This window comes from Maylandia zebra, linkage group LG23 (assembly GCF_041146795.1).
Source record: "Maylandia zebra isolate NMK-2024a linkage group LG23, Mzebra_GT3a, whole genome shotgun sequence".
NCBI classification, from domain to species: domain Eukaryota; kingdom Metazoa; phylum Chordata; class Actinopteri; order Cichliformes; family Cichlidae; genus Maylandia; species Maylandia zebra.
The window spans coordinates 540,793-562,665 of NC_135188.1; the positions used below are offsets into that span (position 1 = coordinate 540,793).

General features: G+C 42.7%; 1 protein-coding gene across 4 annotated transcripts; it reads right to left on the minus strand.

Annotated features, from left to right (window-relative positions):
- Positions 1-14,066: 14,066 nt before the first annotated feature.
- LOC101485977 (chloride channel CLIC-like 1) lies at positions 14,067-21,648 on the minus strand. 4 transcript variants are annotated; one of them, XM_004570248.2, is made up of 12 exons: positions 21,587-21,648; positions 21,226-21,397; positions 21,010-21,117; positions 20,058-20,168; positions 19,696-19,917; positions 19,431-19,571; positions 19,227-19,326; positions 18,830-18,927; positions 18,154-18,300; positions 17,456-18,016; positions 16,273-16,299; positions 14,067-15,629 (listed from the first exon to the last, which is right to left on the minus strand). In XM_004570248.2, the coding sequence occupies exons 2-12, from the start codon at positions 21,355-21,357 to the stop codon at positions 15,534-15,536; spliced, it is 1,743 nt and encodes a 580-aa protein (XP_004570305.1). In that variant the 5' UTR covers positions 21,358-21,397; positions 21,587-21,648; the 3' UTR covers positions 14,067-15,533. The 4 variants fall into 4 exon arrangements, with proteins under 4 accessions (XP_004570305.1, XP_004570304.1, XP_004570306.1 ...); XM_004570247.3 differs by having other exon boundaries at positions 21,490-21,637; XM_076879854.1 differs by lacking the exon at positions 14,067-15,629 and adding an exon at positions 15,657-16,112 and having other exon boundaries at positions 21,226-21,634.
- Between the last annotated feature and the right edge of the window lie 225 nt (positions 21,649-21,873).

Here is a 21,873-nt window from a genome sequence, read left to right on the forward strand (position 1 = left end):
CATGCTTATGCTTCTGAAACTGCACTCTGTGTCTTCAGGGAGAGATTAGCTTCCTTGGAGCTTGCTTGTTCAGGATGAGGACGGGAAGCTGCAAAACAATTCAGCCAAAAAATTCTGGCTGGGTGTTTCTATTTTTTCTAATGATTTCAACCTATAATTTTCTTCCGACTGCTGCCCGTGGAGAATTGATCCAGGTCTGTTCCCCACCTGTAATCGACAGACTGAGAGACTTTCATTATTCAGTGTGACTGCATATGTTTTCATCACTCCTAAAGCAACACATCTCTACTCATTTTGTTTTAAACTCTGACTTTAAACCCCAAAAATGAAATTTTTATTTGGTCTTAACTACAAACCCAAAAATCTTCTTGATGTTGTTGTTAATTATTTTCATCCACCACACTCCAAATTATGTTTTCTTTTGTGTCCAGCAGGGGAAGAAGGTGACCTGTAGCGTCACTGCTTCCCCCAGTTGGAGACAATTTCCCACTCACACTTCCACGCTTTTTATTTTCTTTGTTTTCATGATTTTCTTTCTCTTTTTTTATTACCCCATTGTTTTACACCCACACATTAACCTGTTAACTCACTCCTTCAACCTCATCTTCCTTTCACCCCAACAGCTCTCATAGAGTCAGCAATCAAATTCTCCATTCATCCTTGAATACTTGATCACCTTTAAATGTCACTGTTAATTTTATCAATTTATTTATCATTACTTTAACACTAATCCACTGTTTATTTATTTTTTTATTTACTTTAGTTCATTTCCTCCTCTTTGATCACTACGATTTCTTGACTATTTATTATTTCACAGAAAATCAACTAATCTACTTTGTCTCCCTTTTTGTCATCAAGGAATTCACACACACTCACAAGCTAGTCACTAGCCCCCACCTTTTCTTTCTCTCTCACACACACGCACATTTTACTCTTCGTTCGTTCCACCTGTGAACCCGCCCCTCGAGGCTGGCTCACACACACCTCATGCTTCTCGCAGTCCCATTCAAACTTTCTGCGAGACACTTCTTCCTCTGCTTATTCCGGACAACGCCCCAAGCGGCACACAGAGCGGGTGCCGTCCGCTCTTGTGCACCTCGCAAATTATTCAAACTGCGCCACGGACTCGATACTGCGGTTTCTCTTCCCCTAAAAGATATAAAACCAAATTAAACCCCCCAATTGACTTCACAGTTTGCAACAATTCGCGACACGGCCTCCTGCCGCGATTTCTGCACACCACAAACACACACTTTTAGACACGAATTCTTTTTATTACTTCAATTGACTCCCGTACTTCAGATGAGACACAGACTCTAACTGCGCTTTCACACAAACTGCACAGTCTACACACACTGCAGTCAGTGGGCTGAGCCAAGCAGTCGTACTCTCACTAAGAAGCAACTTGCCCCCACTATTATGCATGTTATCAACCGCGACTAGGATCCAACACCTAGCTTTAGTTATTTAGAGCGCCCCGGTGCCCAGGTCACCAACCCGGCAAATCCCAAGGACGCGTCCGACCAAGGGTGGAGTTGCCAAACTCGGAGCGCACACGGCCCTTAGCCGGCGACAAAGCCTTTCAGCCCCGCTTTCTAACTAATAGTAACACAAGTTTCCTGCTTTAACGCACGGGGACGGATCACCGCCACTTTTTTCCTAATTAAGACGGATGAAACACTGATTCTATTAAGCCGTAACAAAAATCTCCTGCTTTAACGCACTGAGATTTTCTTACGGGGCGCTAAACATCAACTTGGAGTTCTTAAAAAAGTCTCTTGCTTTAACGCACTGAGACGGACGCTAGCCGCCTTTTTTCTACTGAGTGAATTTACACTGGGATACGTTCAACTTAGCGAACAGATAATTTAGGCTTTAAACAATATGCACGGTTCGAAAATAAACAGGTCGTGCTTACCTTTTAATCATGTGAGCTAGCTCTCTGTTCGCCTCGTTTCACGATCTCAGCTCTGCCAATTCATCTCTGCGCCTCGAGCGAATCCCGGGTTTCGGCACCAAAACTGTTAAGAAATCAGTTTTACCCCGGTTCTTTTTATTCCTCGAGCATCCAGAGATGGCACCGGACTCAGTAGTCATTTTCACAAAACTTTTATTCATCTTTATTCATCTTCATTTAAGCATGCATGCACTTCTAGAAGGGAAGACGAGGCCGGTGTCCCTCTCCAAAATCTTCACTCCTTTGTCTGTGAAACACAGTTTTATAGGGGCGACCCTATCATAAAACCCCCTACGGTGTGCTGCAAACTCTGTCTGTGTCTATGTGCACGAGCACATGAATGCCTACATGTGCGCGTTCCCTCGTGTCAATGTGAGTGCTCGTGTGTGACTGTGTACGCATACCTGTGTGTATGTGTGAGTGCACATGAGTGAGTGTGGGTGTGGATGTGTGTGCGTGACAGTTAAAACACTGTGGGTGTAGGTAACTCCCTAGAGGTCATAAAACCCCTCTCACTTCCAGACCACAGTTACAAATCTTGAGACCCCCACCCTAAAACATCCTCTGGGGAATTTCCACTCAGTGGGGGAGAGGTCTCATACAATCTACTCCTAAGTTCACGACACAGTGAGGCCTTCATTACTTTAAGGGCAGTATCAATGTCTCTACAATAGTTCTACATTCTATGTTAACACATTTCTAAACTCTAAAATCAGCTAAACATTCTACAAAGGTTAACTGGTTATAAATGAAGGAAACACTGCAGAAGATGTTCGAGTAACCAAGGCTGAGGCTAAACCAACAACACGTTACAGACTCTCTAATGTTAACCAGACATGCTGGGGCAAGGTGTTCAACTAAAACTGGAAGAGGTCCAGTCAGAGAGGATTCACTGAAGCATGATCATAATAATATCTAATTATTCAGTGATCGTTCTAAGTGCTGAACTTCATAAAAATGAACCAAAGAGAGTTAAATCTTGAATTTCTCCTCCTCTGTTTCTCATCCTGACTGAAAGTCTGAACCAACTCCACAGAAACAGAAGCTAACCCCAGGCAAGGCAGCGTGATGCATCCCGAGACAACAGGACTGGGATATCTACATAACTGTGTGAGTCAATTGCCTTCAAAAAGTTTATCAATTCACTTGAACCAAAATCACGAACACCCGGTGCTGCAAGAGTTAATAGTCTCATTGGGGCCAAGATATACATTTTATAGTTGCCTGGTATCAATGGTTGTTCATCTGCCTTTATTTATTTATTTATTTAAAGAACCCATAGGTGGGAATGTGAGTTGTCTGTCTCTGCGTGTTAGCCCTGCGACAGACAGGCGACCTGTGCAGGGTGCAGGGTATGGTAGCTGGAATAGCAACATACCCAAGGATAAGCAGAAGAGCATGACTGATATGATGAAACTGGGATTTTGTTGCACTTAATTATTGCAAACAAAACTAAAACTATAACTGAAACTAATCAAAACTAAACTGAAACTAAGGATTTTCAAAAAAAATTAAAACTAAACTAAACTAGCAAACAATTGGTAAAAACGAATTAAAACTGATATAAAATTGAAAATCTGAAGTCAAAACTAAATAAAAATAAAAACTAATGAAAATTGCAAAACTATTAAAACCCTGGTAATTAGTTACTGATTACTTTTTTCAAGTAACTTGACCAACACTGTTCACGGCAGCCATAAGCTTCTCCAAGATCTTATCCGTGCTGCACTCAATGAGCCCATTTTGAGAAACTCACGCCTCGTCCCATCATTTCAATCCCAGCGTGCAGCCTTGTGGGGGTTTGAACAGCCGGTTCCGCTTCCTTAATTCTTCGATAAGCCAGGGCCAAGCCAGCTCCGATCAGCAAGAACCCTGTTATCATGGTTCCGAATAGGTAGATATCTTCAGCACTCAGGCTCACCCAAGCTCAGACTTCTCGTTGAGAAAAGGGGTGTCAATTGCATTCAGCGACAAGTTGATCAAATCCATAATTCCTCTTTTAGGTTTTAGAGAACAGACTGTGAGAGAGTGTTCCAGGGAAAAGTAATACAAAAAACACGAGACTAAGGGGGAGGAGGAGGAGGAGAAAAGTGCGACTGCCTTCGTCAAGAGCAAGAGAGTAGTCCATCATCTGGTGTCCCCACTGTGGACTTCTCTGACCTCCTCTTAGGACACCAGAACATGATCTTCCTTTGGTTCAACACGACTCACCAGGAGGCCACGTTTGAGCTGTAAGGAGATGACATCATCACAGTGATCACTCTGGGAACATCCAGGACCACCATGTTTGTAGTTTTCTCCTTCCCACTGTAGCTGTGTTTGAACAGTTTGTGCACACATGCTCTTCATCTACCCACAGTGACTCCACGCTGGTACAGAGCTCTCCTCTAACCTGTCACATACTTATAGGGATGTATTTCCTTTTTTTTTTTTTTTTTTTGCCTGTCCCGTTTGGCTCTTTTGCCATCAGAATTATTGTCTAAAGGCAAAGAAAGATGCCCAACGGATTTACTTTACCAAATGGACCATCCCAGCCTTGCCATAATGGTCCATTTGATTCACCTTTTATTGTTTATTTTATTTTCACTTGCTGAATACGGGACAGACTTGACTGGGGGAAAGAAGGGGAGAAAGAAAGAGGGAAAGAGAAACAGCTGAGAAGAGGGACGGGGGAGAAGGGCAAAAAACAAAAACCAACAGAATGGGCAGAAAAAGAAAAAAAAAAGAAAAGAAAAAAGAAAAAAAATGCATATATCGATCACCTGGATCATCTGTTGAGAAAGAAAAAAGAAAACAAGCAGAAGAGAACAAGAGTAATAGAATAAACAACATCACAATGATATATGGGAATATGACAGTAAATACTAAATATTAAACATTATTGTGCAGCACATAAGATCAACAGAACACAGTGTGCTTTGAGGTAGGAGCCAAAAAGGGTGTAGTTTGTGGGTGTGATCACCCGTGTGTACACCTGTGAGCATGGATGCGCTTGTTTTTTTTAAAAGGTTCCTTCATGTAATGATCTGCTAGAGGGTGTGGGGGGCCACAGCCCCGTCATCCAGGGCATGAAGCAGGTATGGAGGAGATCAAAACTCCAGACATCCAGAGGCCCTCAGAACACAAGAGACCAAGGAAGACCAACAGAGGGGTCTTTTGTGCTTTCATGTTATATGACCCTTTGATCAGCAGTACCCCACACACACACACACACAAACACACACACACACACACACGGTATTCTTTGTTCACATGTATACCTATGTAAGATGCTATATGTTAATGACCCTATGCATATTCATGTAACCACAATAAAAGGAGTGCTATGGGGAACCTGGCTGAGAGTCTGACGGAGGTCAAGTGGTGGAACGACACTTGGCTCCAGACAGGTCTCCCTCATGCATGAGTGACAAGAAGAACTTTGCCTACTTCGTGTCTTGCTTGCTGTGTAATTATATTGCCTTCAACGTTCCAGCGAATAGGTTCAAGCTACAAACCTATCACTAACCCTTATTGGGAGGATGGGAAGAGGGAGGGGTTCAATATTTACAATGGGTCATTGTAATCATAAAAATTCATGGGGGAATTGCAACTAATTCATGATTTAATTTTGATAATTTTAATAATTTAGGGTATTATTGGGTTAAAATTTTCATATTTGTAGTTTGAGCACAAGGGGCATGCAGAATTTGGGGGTTTAAAAATATACAAGTAAAAAATTAATATGTCATAACATTTAACATAAATTTTGGGATTAAAAATTATTATTAAAAATTTCATGTTAAATTGGACTTTTAATATTGGGTGTAAATATGATTTGGGCCTACAATAATTAAGTACATACTGGGAAATATCATAATTCATGGAGTGAGCATTTTTAAAAACTAATGGGAAAGGGCAATTTACATAGGAAGGAAATTTGGATAAAGAAGACGAATGAAAAATCTAACTGGAGCAGAGGGTATAAAAGGCGCTGAGACACACGGGAAGGGCATTTCGCCTTGAGACACAAAAGGAGCAACATCACAGAGACTAGACAAACACACAGAAGTTTGTTTTGCTTGTTTTTTGTGCCATAGCCTGAAGAAGGCCCTTTTCAGGGCCGAAACGTCGCGGCGGCACAAATTGAAATTTTATTTTATTTAATTCATTTTATTTTTAATTCATAAATACAAAACTAATAAATAACAAAAGAGCAAAAAAACTTTTATTTCATTTCATTTTATTTTCTTAATTACCACTCTTACTTTTTGATTACTTAGATACCAAAGGCGACATTATTAATATATAACAAAGGCGATACCACAATAATAAAAATCAACACACTACATAAGTAAACAAAAACACCAAGACATTAAAAAGTCCATCGGGCTCGATGGCTTTTTTTGATGATGAGGATGGGTGGACGGTGGTCCGTCGCGGGAGGCGCCAGCGGCGTCCTGGGCGGTCCGACTTCCAGCAGCAACGGGTCACCTGGGGGATGGACCGTGCACGTCCTCCTGCCTTCGAAAGAGGGGGGAGGAGTCAGTCTTCATTCCCTAACCCTAAAAACAGTAGCACAAAGAGAAAACAAGTCAAAGAAAAAAGGAAACACAGAAAGCAAAGTGAAAAGACAAGTAAGTCACGTAAAAAGAAAAAGTGAGAACCCAAGAAGTGGGAGGAGACAAGCAACACTGTTACGTTCCCCTGAGGGGTCTAGGCGGGGAGGGGGAAGTAACAAAAGTGACCGGGTCAGAAAAAGGAGTCAAGGAGGCAAAAGGGTTAAATTAAAGAGTTTTATTAAAGTAGCGCAACTAAAAGAGACGGACAAGCCGCTATCACCATTTAAGAAAAACAAACAAAACTCAGGCGTTGGTCAATAAAGTAAAACGTAAGCCAAAAAGAAAGAGCAGCTCACTAGCTGCAAACCACCAAAACACAGCTCACTAGCTGCAAACACAAAAACCACTCAGCTCACAAGCTGTAACCACACTAATGGAACTCTGGCCCAGAGCTCACCTTTCCCTGGGCTTAAATACTGTTAATTACTGATGTGAGTCAGCTGTGTAACAGGGAAAGGTGGCACCTCAGGCAGAAGAGGTGGTGGGACACGCCCACACAGGCACCTTCAGGAGGAGGAGGCCCTGCTAGGGCCGTAACACCCCCTCCCATAAATACAAACCCATGGTTTGTCAAATTATTACGATAACCACAACAAGTCCATAACCGTTTCATCACCTACTGGCAGGCTTTCCACCTACCAAACCCCATAGCAACGGTTAGGCATTGCCTGCGGAAGCTGCCAACCCCATCTCAATGGGTTCAAAATACTTACTGAGGGTGGCCGCAGACCCTCAAAACAATTTCTCATGTGATAACCAGGGCTTTTTTGAGCCATCACATGTGGAGAACACAGCAGGTCATTTTGAGGAACTGGGACATTGTCAACCAGCAGCAGCTCAGGGTTAGTTGACCTCTCACACTGACTACATGACACTATTGAGCAATTATGCTCCAAGTGTAGCCTTTTACTAGGCCTGGCAACCTTGTCGGTTTGAGAACCACGACTAACTTTTCTCAAAGCAGGCCCTTTTTGCTTTGAGTCAGCTTTCCGTTTGAGTTTCAATTTCAAACAGTTAGCAATGAGGTGTCCAGGTTTGTGGCAGAAGAAACAAAGCTTCGTTTTGGGTCTCGAAACCACAACTTTTTCAGCCTTGTTAGCTGGCTCCCTCCTAGCTCTCCAAGATGTATTACAGTGAGAAGAGATGTCACATTCTACAGCATTTGTTTTATGAGTTAGGGTAAACTCATCTGCCAGTATGGCAGCCTGCTGTAATGTGGAAACCCTTTGTTCGCTTAAATAAAGAGCAATACACTCAGGAACAGAGTTTTTAAAATCCTCCACAAGCATGAGCTCACGTAACGACCCCAAACTGTTAACCTGGCTTGCAGAGCACCACCTACCAAAAAGCTTTGCCTTCTCCCGAGCAAAGTCAAGGTAGGACTGACCCTGTGCCAACTCCAAACCTCGAAAGTTCTGCCTATAGGCCTCAGGCACAAGTTCATAGGCTTGGAGGACAGCACTTTTAATCTTTTCATAAACTAGGCTGTCCTGCCTAGACAGACCAGAGCACGCTTCTTGAGTCTCACCTGTCAACCGACACAGCAACATCACCCCCCCACACATCTTGAGGCCACTGCAGTGCAGTTGCCAGGCGTTCGAACACACTGAAAAAGCTGTGAACACTGGATTCACAGAAGTCTGGAACCAGGTGAATGTTATTGCTCACAAACGAGCCTCTAGACACCTGTACACTAGCAGCTGTGTCAACCATTTTGGGGATGGTGAAGAGTTAGCAAAACACAACCTAATTAAGACAGTTAACAGACCACTACACAACTTACTTTAGCTGACCAACGTACCTCTTACAGTATACACAATAAACAAACACAACTTACCCAGTTCCTAAGCACAACAAACTTTACCTATCTTCTGGAGCGTGCCGGGCTTGAGGCAACTTGAAAGGCAAAACTTCAGCGACTGGAGCCCTGAATTGCCTACCCCCAACAGGGAACTAATCCCCGCCCAGGATTACTCCGAAAATAAAAAAGGCAAAACAACAAAAGAGTGCCCGAAGGAAGAACTTAAAACAAAGCTCAGCTGGACACTCACCTAACTAAACTGGGAAGTTGAATCTCCAAAGGTAAAAACAGCAAGATAATCAAAAACCAATTCCAACTCAAAACTCCCTTTTCAACGATCCCGGACGAGCCCCCACTTGTTACGTTCCCCTGAGGGGTCTAGGCGGGGAGGGGGAAGTAACAAAAGTGACCGGGTCAGAAAAAGGAGTCAAGGAGGCAAAAGGGTTAAATTAAAGAGTTTTATTAAAGTAGCGCAACTAAAAGAGACGGACAAGCCGCTATCACCATTTAAGAAAAACAAACAAAACTCAGGCGTTGGTCAATAAAGTAAAACGTAAGCCAAAAAGAAAGAGCAGCTCACTAGCTGCAAACACAAAAACCACTCAGCTCACAAGCTGTAACCACACTAATGGCACTCTGGCCCAGAGCTCACCTTTCCCTGGGCTTAAATACTGTTAATTACTGATGTGAGTCAGCTGTGTAACAGGGAAAGGTGGCACCTCAGGCAGAAGAGGTGGTGGGACACGCCCACACAGGCACCTTCAGGAGGAGGCCCTGCTAGGGCCGTAACAAACACTATAAAAGCCAAGACGGCACTGAGCTCGGCCTGAAGAAGGCGAAGGAACGCCGAAACGTCGCGAGGAGCTCAGTAGATGCGCATTAACCCAAGTTGGGCAATTTTTTGAACTGGGGCAGGGGTACCACCATCCTGTCCCACGGTGGAGAGTGCATCTCAGGGAACCGGCGATTGCTGGTGCCCTGATCTTTTTTCAACACCCTAACCCTATTCTCGCAGTCGAACTCGTCTGGGCTTCACCTTCCCACTGGCCCCTGTGTCCTTCTCATAGTGTCCTTTGTTGTCTTGAAATCTCCAGCAGACACAGTCTGTTTCTTCTCCGTTGATCTTTTCAGTATTTTCCTTTTAGATTAAATCCCAGCCTGGCAAAATATCCCATTCAGTGCCTTTAAACAGTTATGTCACACTGTTCTTACCAGCCTGCAGTTCACCGTGCATCTTTTCATCACGTGGTTTCTTCTTCTCTGTTCATCCTTTCAGTCGTCTCTTTCAAGATTACTCCAAGCATGGCAAATATGCTGCTGCTGGTATCGTCAGTGTGGTTTCAGTGTTAATGGTTCAGTTGCACTGTCTTTTGCCTGCTGTTAATTCTTCAAGTCCACGATGTTCTGTCGGTCTTCATCAGGAGATTAACTGTCCTTTGAGTTTCTTCTCAGGATCGGGACAAGTGGGAGGTCAAGCTGTAAAATTTTAAGCCAAAATCTGGCCTATTTCCTCCCAATTCTGTTAATCTATGGTTTTGCCGCTGTACTCAAAATTCCAGGTTGAGAAAAGTCCACCTTTATTTATTTGTAACCTGTATTGACACACTAAAGCATACCATTAATATCCTTTTCATTTCTTTTCTTAAAACCTCCATTCTGCCTAGAGTTTGACTCATCTCTCTCTCTGGGTGCTCACTTGTCACAGTGAGTCTCCTTTTATGGGCATGCAAAGTTCCTGTCACACAAACCATTTCTTGTCACACACACACAGCACTCAGAGCCATATTTCCTGTTTCTCTTTCCTATTTTACAACCTAATCAAACTGTTTAGTTTTACTAAGTCTTGATCTAAAAACAATGCACCCTTGTTTCACGCACACACTTTTAAATATACTAAATTCTTTGCATTTGTCAGTATTCACATCACAGTCTTCAGTGTGCTCAGCAGAGCTCTTTCAGACATCAGGAATCGTCTCACACACACCGCCTTTTTCTCTCACACTTCCACTTCTGCACGCACTCTACTATCAACTTTCATGGTGTTATTATTATTTATTATTTTGTAGAAATCACACCCAATCACTCAAAGCCTACTACTCACAGCATTCACACACTTAAACTGTGACAAGAGTTGAGGAATATACTCAAAACACGCTTTCCTAAGAGTATTTTAGACATGCCTTTCATAATCAGAAAGAGCAAGTCAAAAAGAAAAACAATTGAAACCTCTATTATTCTCACCGCACACACAAGAAATTGAAAAAATAAAACACACCAGCAATTATTGCTGGAGAGAGGTTACTACTAAAAGTAATATGTTAGTCTTAAATATATACAGTGCACTCACTATATATATATATATATATATATATAAAACACCCAGCACGCCCCTGCGGGCGGTTTATCCTTCAAGCTCGGGTCCTCTACCAGAGGCCTGGGAGCTTGAGGGTCCTGCGCAGCATCTTAGCTGTTCCCAGGACTGCGCTCTTCTGGACAGAGATCTCCAATGTTGTTCCCGGGATCTGCTGGAGCCACTCGCCTAGCTTGGGAGTCACCGCACCTAGTGCTCCAATTACCACGGGGACCACTGTTACCATCACCCTCCACATCCTCTCGAGCTCTTCTCTGAGCCCTTCGTATTTCTCCAGCTTCTCGTGTTCCTTCTTCCGGATATGGCTGTCATTCGGAACCGCTACATCGATCACTACGGCCGTCTTCTTCTGTTTGTCTACCACCACTATGTCCGGTTGGTTAGCCACCACCATTTTGTCCGTCTGTATCTGGAAGTCCCACAGGATCTTAGCTCGGTCATTCTCCACCACCCTTGGGGGCATCTCCCATTTTGACCTCGGGACTTCCAGGTTATACTCGGCACAGATGTTCCTGTACACTATGCCGGCCACTTGGTTATGGCGTTCCATGTATGCCTTGCCTGCTAGCATCTTGCACCCTACTGTTATGTGCTGGATTGTCTCTGGGGCATCTTTCCACAGCCTGCACCTGGGGTCTTGCCTGGTGTGATAGACCCCAGCCTCTATGGATCTTCTACAGCTTGATGTCATCCATGTACAGGAGGTGGCTGACAACTGCTCCATTCCGTAGTTGGTATCCGTAGCCAGTCTTGTTAATGATCTCACTGAGGGGGTTCAGGCCTATGCAGAACAGCAGTGGGGACAGAGCATCTCCTTGGTAGATCCCGCACTTGATGGTGACTTGTGCTATGGGCTTGGAGCTGGCCTCTAGTGTTGTATGCCACATCCCCATTGAGTTCCTGATGAAGGCTCTTAGGGTCCTGTTGATCTTGTACAATTCTAAGCATTCCAGTATCCAGCTGTGGGGCATTGAGTCATAGGCCTTCTTGTAATCAATCCAGGCAGTGCACAGGTTGGTCAGTCTGGTCTTGCAGTCTCGGCTGACTGTTCTGTCTACCAGTAGCTGGTGTTTTGCGCCTCTGGTATTCTTGCCAATCCCTTTCTGTGCCCCACTCATGTATTGACCCATGTGCCTGTTCATCTTAGCCGATATGATGCCTGACAGGAGCTTCCATGTAGTACTGAGGCAGGTTATTGGTCGGTAGTTGGATGGGACCAGTCCCTTCTTGGGGTCCTTGGGGATCAGGACCGTTCGACCTTCGGTTAGCCATTCCGGGTGTCTCTCGTTAACTAGCAGCTGGTTCATTTGTGCTGCCAGACGCTCGTGGAGTGCAGTCAGCTTCTTTAGCCAGTAGGCGTGATGGTGCTGTCCAACTCTTCATACTGGAGACCCTTTCTTGGATATCTGCCACTGTGATGGTTACTGGACCCTGTTCAGGGAGGTCGCTATGGTCTGCCCTCAGATCCACTAGCCACTGAGCATTGCCGTTATGGGTTGCGTCCTTCTCCCATATGCTCTTCCAGTATTGCTCCGTCTCCAGTCTCTTATTGTTCCCTTGCCACTGAGAGTACACCTTTGCTGGTTCTGTGGAGAACAGCTGGTTTATTCTCCTGCCTTCTATCTCTCTGGTGTACCTCCTCAAGCGTCCTGACTCCTCTTTGCCATAGCATTTATGTTGTACCTTGTCAATCTCTAGCTGTGATAGCAGTCCCTTCTTTCGAATGTTGGAACACTGAGCTACTAGTTGTTTCACCGTCATTGTGGATGTTGGGTATCGAAGAATCCATAGGTCCCCTCATCCTATTCGTGTAGCCCCTTCCGCCAGGGTTACTTGCGTAGTAGCATTCCAACAACGCCCTGTTTTCGTCTCTTGCCCACCGATGCCTTCTTGTTCCAGTAGCCCAGTTGTCGTCAGGGTGCCCTGGTTCCTCAACACCTGACGCGGACCTTGTTGATCCGGGCGACGTTCGAGCCGGCATGCCTTCATATTTATCTGTCTCGCTCATGTCTGCGGTAGGCTCGGTAGGCTATATATATATATATATATATATATATATATATATATATAAATTTAAAAAAACTCAGTCAATTACTATACATTCACTACGGCAGCTCAAGACTTTATTTATAGCCCTCTAATAAACATAAATGGCGTCTTAAACACACATTCAACAATGTTTGCAGCAGTACTTGTAAAACCAACTGTGGTTTAAACAGTTCACTGCTTACTAATTTGCATTTTCACACACACCATCTAAAAATAGCAGCAGACAGTCAGTGCATTACTGAGTCGACACACAACCTCCTCTCACACCAAACTCTCTTATTTTATATTACAAAGACGTCTTATATTTACAACCACTGTCAGATCTGTCAGCTTTAGCGCCTAAACAATTTCGACAAATTTAAGTTAACGGTCCAACCGATAAAGTCCAACTTTCTTGTGATCAATTAACCAGTATCTGTCCAACAGTTTCTGGCCTCATCTCTAAAATCCCTAACTCAATTTAAAAGCGTCAACCAACCCAAACTTTGCCTGAAGCTCTATTTTTGCCATTTCACAGCCAAGGCTTACCCCAAAGTTTTAAGTTAAAGTTACACGCCCGAAGTCCAACTTCTGCTGGCCAAAAAAGCGCAGACTACCGTTCCAAACGGTAAGGAGACTCTAACTCCTAGTTATTCTGGAGTGCCCCAAGCTCCACAGTGACCAACTGACTATCCCTCTTCAAGGACAATGCCTAAGCGTCCTTGGCATTGGCAAGCGTTACCTCTGAGCACTGCGCTTCCTATCAGTCCAACTGACGTTCTTGAATAATTTATAATACTTTGGAACAACAGTAAAACACCCAAAAAAGTGTAAGACTGAAGCAGGTCCAACCTTATAACCAATAGGGGCTCCAACCCCAAACAATAACCAAATTCCCTAATATACTAAAAGCAGTCCAACTGCTTTCCACGGTCCAACCGTATTAAATCCTTTAGCGGTCCAACCGCATTCAATCATTTAAATCCTCAGTACTGTCATGAGATTTTCATCAAAATCAAACCAGACATTCACCAGTAATTTCAGTGAGTAGACTTTAATTTGTAATGTCCAATTTGGCACACTTTGGAAATAATTCAACAGGTAGTGCCTTACCTTTGGATAAGCCGGCTTATGCCCTCTCACTTCGACCACTGGCACTCGTGTCTGCCCGTCCGACCACCTCAGACCACCGAATTTCTCCGTCTACACCTTCTAATTCTCTCCCTCCTCAACCACCGGACGAAGCCCCCAAATGTTAAGGTTCAAATATTGAGGAAGGAGAGTACAAACAACCAGGTCCAGAAGAGCTTGGTCAGACAATTGATTTTAATGAAATACACTTACACGACTTAATCAAAGCATAAACAGATATTTTATACCATCAGGGCTTGAATTTAATGACGCCCCCTCAACGTCAGATCCATTTCATACATAGGTCAAAACCACAATGACTTTTAACACAGTTTAAAAAGAACATTGTCTTCATCTTCATGGCAGGTACTTCCTGTCACTGCCGGATGCTCGCTTATCATCTTGACACATCAGCAGCAGTTCTGCGACAAACTGCTCTTTTGCAACCCTGAGCAAAACATGATTAAACTTTCACCTATAAATGATTCTCTCTAACTGAGTGTGTGTGTGCTAACCACAATTGTACCCTATTTCACCTCGCCGACTAGCTCCTGACCTCTCACCAGACAGAGAGACAGAAGCCACTCTCATATATGTAATAACCGAACTGAAACTATGTATATGTTGAATAAATGTTTTAATCAGGAACCTCTACTAAAAGCTTAATCAAAGAATATAAAAGTATAAAAGACAATTTGAATAACCTAGTTATTCACATAGCCTCGTCCAAACAGCTCCTCAGAATAACCTGCACTTAGACTCTGCTTTCAGTTTCACTTCTGTAAAAGGCACACTCTGCAAACCTGCAATTTCCTGTCAGCCTGCAACTTAGTCTTTCTGAAAGACACACACACTGTTTAAACATCTGAATGCAATATCAATACTGTAGATTATATTATTAATGCAATGGTAATGATGATGATTATTAACAATAGCAGCAAAATAATTTCCCTGATCTCCACAGCTACAAAAATATCCGTTCGGAAAGACGGAGCGCGCACGACCATACCCAGCTGATAGCACTCCCGCCCCGCCGCATCATCGGGTTAAACCAGCACCGCCGACAGAACGAGTGAGAGCGCAGCTGGCACAAAACACGGATCGCTGGATGGCCAGTTATTCATCAATAATATGTAGCAAAACCAAAATGTGTGGTAGCATTTCTTCAGAAGAATAAACATAAAAATATCGTAAAGCCCAGTGACAAACAACATTAGTAATAGTGTATTTATTTCCACATATTCAGAACTTTTTATTCCTTAAAAGTCCCCAACAGTTCCAAAAATGTGGCCTCAGTCAGGCTGTAGTTAAAAATTCAAAACATCTTTTTTAATTTGCAGCACCGACTTATTATACAGCTCGTCAAATATAGTTCCAATTTTAACAACGATTTGAAAGACACCAAAAAGCACACAGGAACACCAAACTGAGTAAACAACACTGTTCCAGCCTGGTGCTGCATGATTTCCCAAACGTTTTGCCAGCGGGAAATCAGAATTCACCAGGAAAACACAATTATCCCGAGCAGTTGTTCCTCATGGATAGCCACATACGGGTGACCGCACAGCAGCAAACAACCACACTGCGTGGTGGTAATCCCGTCATCCTGTTAATTCACTTTAACACCATCTGTACATCTGTCAGTCAGATGTATTCATTATTTCCACCAGTCTCCTGGACGGGAGCTTTAAAATTTACAGAGCGTCGCAGTGAGGAGTCTTCAAGTGAGGCTTCTGGGCGCTGCAGAGAAACAGAACAGAAATGCATTACAAATTAATTACATATTAAAAAGTACCTTTTAGCAGCAAATAATACACTCATAAACCAAAGTTTAAAATTTAGCCATTAAGAGATTTTCAACTACATAAAGATAATAATAATCACAAAACGTTAAACACATTTGGAGTTCAAAGTTATCATTTTAGTTACCACAGCGGGTAGCTCCATGCTTAATTTGATACAGCTGTTTAACCATCAGCATCAAATGTGTCTCCTCCTTGGATCAAACCAGGGAACTTGCAAATGTGTAAACTATACAACTATGAAGCCACTAATTATTTGCTGCAAAACGTCCTCAAATGAAAAAAACAAAACGATGTAATGAAGATACAGTCGCTGACATGCACTTTATTGCTGCGTATACTGAGAGAGCTCCATCAAGCTCACCAGGATTGAAATCCACTGTTGTTGAACAAACGTCAGTGGTGTGGTAGCAACAGAAATCTAACATATACAAGGCAGAAAAAAAGCAGTAATGATAACGCATTACTGGCTCTACATTAACAAAACTAAGACAAACTCAGCAGGTATAAAAGAAAAGAAAAGAACAAAAGACAAAAATGCAGGAAAAATGAAATGTTAATGTCATTAAATACTTTGTTACCAATTTATGTTGCATGTGAATATTCACCTTCCCGTCCATGAGTGCATTAAAAAAATAAGAACAACATTAGTCTCTGTTAAAAACCACTGCGCTGTGTGTCTAATTTGGTTGGATGAATATTAGGGCTGCCACGATTAGTCGACTAGTCACGATTACGTCGACTATCAAAATCGTTGACGATTAATTTAATAGTCGACGCGTCTTTTGAAGCTTTGTAAGACCCCAAAAGACGCAGGAATAAGTAGTAGGATTTAAGAGTGTAATAACGGACTGAAACAGAAGATGGCAGCACTGCATGTACAAGGATGCCAGTTGCCGTTAAACCCAGAAGAAGAAGAAACTGTGTCCCAGAATTCATAGCGCGGCCCAGCTCAGTTTCCAACAATGGCGGCAGCTAGTTAGTTTTAATATTACTCTTATTATTCTTTCTGGGTCACAAAATAAACGTTTACCATATTTTCAGGCGAGAATGTAGCTGTGTAAACCTCAAATATCTGCTCAGTTTATCAAGACACCGCATATTTTCAAAAGCGCTCCGACGTTTTCGGAGACGTCTGTTACCCGCTAGCTCGATAGCTAGCCGGGGGCAAGGCTCACTAGAGCCCTGAGAACACCAGACTCCCGGCAAATCGTCTTCAAACCCACCGCCGTCTTTTGCTACTCAGGTTAAACATGACATATGAGTCACTTTGATAACTTAAAAATGTTATTGTTTGGCTTTTTTCAGTATTTTATTTGTTCCTGAGTAAATCGGTTTGGCTGAGATTAAAGTTATAGTTTTTACACAGCTGAATAAAGTCAAGCAGACAGCTGATTATCAGAAGTGTGAGATGCTCGAGAATATACTGCGGTGAGTTTATTAAACTCCACCGAAACAATCTACAAATTTCATTAAAATTTAATAAACTATCATCTTCTCTTTATTTTTAGTTAGCACATACCTGAAACACTTAAAGCTGTAAGCTAATGATATATAAGAGTAGATGCATGCTGGTGCAATAAGCTGCAGGTTGTACATTCAATGGATGCATGATCTGATTAGTTGACTAATCGCAAAAATAATCGGTGACTAGTCGACTATCAAAATACTCATTTGTGGCAGCCCTAATGAATATAAAAAAAATCTTAAAAAAAAAAAAAAAAAAAAAAAAAAAAAAAGGGGGGGGGGGGGGGGGGGGCTCACCTCATCGACAGGCTGCACGTCTGGGAGCTCAGGTCTGAGCAGTGCAACATCTCTGTCTGGTTGATCTTGAGAAAGGTTCTCATTCCCTTTTGAAGTTTTATTCTTCGACTCAGACGAATCTGACCGAGCAGCTTTTGGCTCCGATTTGGCTTTGTTTTCACCAACGCTGTTATCCTTTGCTGCTGGTGGCCGTTCTTCTGCTCCCCGCTGGTTTTCTGAATCTGGCTCAACAGACGGATTCTGGTCTGCCTCAGGAACTTCATTGGCCCGCTCAGCGTCCGGCTCATCCTCAGCAGTTCCTAGAGTCTCGACCCACTGCCTGTTGGGTCTCCTCTGATGCAAGTCATTCCTGTTTAATCTGGCTTCATCAGCTCTGTACCTTAGGGCATGTTGCTGTTGAGGTGCATCCCCTCCTGCAAAATGATTGCAGTCCTCAATCCTGAGGCGAGGTTGAGCTTGCGGTTGTTCCAGCTCTGGTGGTGGTGGATCGGTTCGAGGGCGGCGTAGAGGTGCCATGATGCCATGCTGGAAGGCTGCTTGCACACTTCCATACATGAACACCTGTAGAAGAGTCAAACATATATTTATTTATACAAAGCAAAGACATACAATGTATTGCTTTATTAATGCAAATAATGCTGTGTATACAACGAAAGCTCCATAATGTGAATTAATGTGAAAAAGGGGACAATTTGTACCACAACAGCGATCACGATAGTGAGCAGGACTGGGATCTGCAGGGTAACTGGTAGATCTTTGAGGAGCGCTCGAAGAAATTCACTGATTCCCTGTCCGAAGTGCTTCAGTGGCTCTGTGATGAAGGTCGTAATGGTAACAGAGATTGCCTAAAAAGAGAAGGATGTCTAGGTCATAACAAAGTCCAAGCGCATACCAAGGAACACAGTTTGGCATGGTAAAAATATATAGCAGTTAGAACAAGGTAGACTGGTTGCTGGGTAAAATCGGTGTAAAGAAGGTGCTGTACCAAAATCTTCCTGGTGACAACTTTGGTTTTTGCCACAGTGGCTGTTTTTTTTCACGTTTTGTCTGCAACAAGTTGCCAACTAATAGCCGAGCAGTTGCACAACTTGAAAAAGTGTGACACAAACTGGACATGGAAGCAAAGTTGTGCTTCAGTGCTGCAGCCAAGATGTTTCAAAATGCAATTTCAAAATTTGTACTTTTTACTTCACAACTGGAGGTTGTCGTATGGTCGTGGGCAGTGTGTGACTGGCAACTTGCTCGCTCACTTCTACGCTGTCAACATATTTGTCACATGTCCAAAATGGCAGCCAAATTAAAACCATGTGTTTAGTGGTGATGTGTCCGCAAAACCTCAATAACCCTTAACAGACATTCCAAAGAGTGGCCTACCTTGGTTGGAGGTACCAACAGGATGGGATTAACCATGAGAACTTCATAGTATCTCTTACAAGGGTCATCTTGAAGAGTCCAGGTGCTTCTAAACCACTCTGCAGGATACCAAATACAGGTCCAAGCTTAGGCAGACGTTATGAGCCAAATACGCTTAATATATGCAAAACAGCAATGCTGGAGTCTAAAACTGTTAAAGCAGCTGAGACTTCAGAGTTTGCACAATGACTCCACAAGGACTTAAATTCCTCTCCATCTCATGGCTGTGCAGTGAAACGTATTTCAAAATGATATTTAATACGCTCTAAAAAAGAATGTTTTTCTCAGCCAGTTAATATTTTAGATGCAAGAGGTTTTCACAGAATGCCGTGACTGTTCGTGCTTGGTGATTGCATACCTTTCAAACTGTCACTCCAGTCAATTTTCTTCACCCCAGTGCATTTTGCATTAAAGCCTTCCATCTTCACTATATTATTTTGATGCTCAGCAAAGGCAATCTGAACAAAATATACATATTTATTAAAAACATTGTATTTTACAATCAAAGCACTGAAATACAGCTAAACTGAAACCACTGAAAGCTGCAGGAGCTCCTATTTACCTTGTACAGGTAGAACCAGTTCCAGATAATACTAACGAAGAAGCAGACGGCAAACAGTCGTCGGAACTGCACAAACCAGGAGATCGTTGTCCACAGTTCGGTGCTGATAATGGCTACTATAATCAGGACAAATGACCCGATCTGGAGGAGAGAGCAGAGTACAGTTTGAGTGGTTACAGAAAATAGAAACCATTAAAGCACAGTAGAAGCATTAAGAAGAGTCAGAATAGAAGGAAGCCAGAGGTAAAAGCTACTAAAAACTTACTTTTAATACTGTGTCCAGCTCCACCCCAAAGGTGTCTTCAAATCGCCACTTCCAGGCCTCATAATCATGCGGTTTAAGGTCCACGAGTATCTGACTGATGGCGTTGTCCAGAGCGCCTGTTCTCCATCTGTCTTCACCCTCCAGAAGTGTCTGGATCTCTGTCATGGCTTGTTTGGACAGTTTGACTTTGGCATCAAAAAAGACATCTGTGGAGTCACTGGGCTGGGGAGAAATTAGAGCAAGTGTCTTAAAATTGCAATATTTATGACACTTGGCCAATTATTGAACCAGAGAAAAATTATGGCACAATATGTTCAACTAAAATCTCATAATTCACCATAAAACATGAGATGACCACCTACCACACCCACTCTTTGTATTTCCTTCAACAGTCTGCTCAGAAATCGCTTGAACACTGGACTGCATGTTGGCTGTTGTGAGATGAGCTTGATCGTCTTCTTTTGATCTTCATTCTGAATGAAGGAAGGTGGTGTAACGATATGAAGGATATCTTCTTGGCACACTTCGCCATAATTTAAACATCTCAGCCTACCCGAGTCTTGTTGCTGACCCACTAATGGCTGTTCTAAAAGTAGTAACAAAAGTCAAATCATGTATAATTGGTTTCTTGTACATTCAGTGATGATCTCAAGCCAATAGAGCACCTTTGGGATGTGGTGGAACTGAAATGTTTGCAGAACCTTGTTGAACATAAGACAGCTCTGAATGCAAAAGAGGCTCCAACACAGGACTAACAAGGTGTACCTAAGAAAACATGCACAGCGAGTGCACATGTATACATAAAATGTGATTGAATGTGATAGGCTAACTATGTGTTGACACCATAGTAACAGCCTGACTTTTACTATGGTAATGTCCTGATACTCTTGATGGTCCAGTATCTGTAAGTCTGACTCTAGTTAATAGAAAGTGAGAGGCTTAGAGTGCGGCTAGTCCTATCCCTGATCCTCAGATCATACTTTACTTCCTTTTTAGAGGCTACATTTCAAAAGTCCCTTAGAAAAAAACTTTCCAGACTCCTTAAACCGTCCACACAATTCTGTTTAAAAAGGTACATGAAATTGTTTTCTAAGCTTGAACGCAGAGCTTGACTCAGGAGTGTAAAACGTGTCAACAATTGTGCTAACAATGAGAAGAAAGTAATAAGCCTGGAGCCTAAATACTGTTAGACAAATTGGAAATTGTTTTTCAGTTCTACACCTTCAATTAACTCATTCAATTTGAATGGGGGAAAACTTATATTTTGAAAATATGAATATGCATTGTGCCTGATTTATTATTCAAAACACCAACCTGTTTCTGTAAGCCCTCCACTTGCTCTTTGCAGGACGTCAGCTCGGTCTGGCTAGGGTCCTGATTGTACTCTCTTCTTTTAGTGCCCACGTTGTCATAGCTTGCTGGCTGCGATGCAAATACACACTCTTAATGTCAGAGCTGGACAACACAACGTCTTCACAGTGATCAGAACCGTGTCAAATGTAGCTGGGTCAGAGTAAACAATCTCCCAACCTCAGTAGGCTTCCTCATCGTTTTGGTGCTAGCATCGTAGTTGAGCATATCGTAAGGGTCGAGCCACTCGTTGTCCTCTTGCTGGCCCACGGCAGTGAGCGACAGGCTCCACAACAAAGCAATAAAGAACATCCTGGCCGGGAGAAGACAGGCTCCGAACCAGAGTTAGATCCTTGACAGTGAAAGCAAGCACAGGTGTGCACAACTTTAGCTAGCAACGTTAGCTAAGTTTAAAGCTAATTTTTAAAGCAACTTTAGACTCACTGAATAAAACGTGACGTTTAAGGTAATATGACAGGTTGAGGCGTGGGTCACATATTAAAACTAAACCGTCTATACTGAACAAAACAACATAACAGACCTTTCCGCAAAAGGAACCGCTTTACTGTACAACCGCGTGACGCAATTTAAGTTTGAAGGCTCATGGGTAATGTAGTTTTGGGAAGAAAAAAAAAACAGTCCATTTTGGTAAAGCCGTAGTATTGATATTAAAAATCAGCTCAACCACACATGCAACTTCATAAGTAAACATACAGGAGCATTTTTTACAATTACACAAACTGAAATACAAATAAAGTATCAGGTACTAGAAATCCTAATAAGTGCTTGAGCAGATTTGCTTTCTTACACTTGCATTGATGCACACAA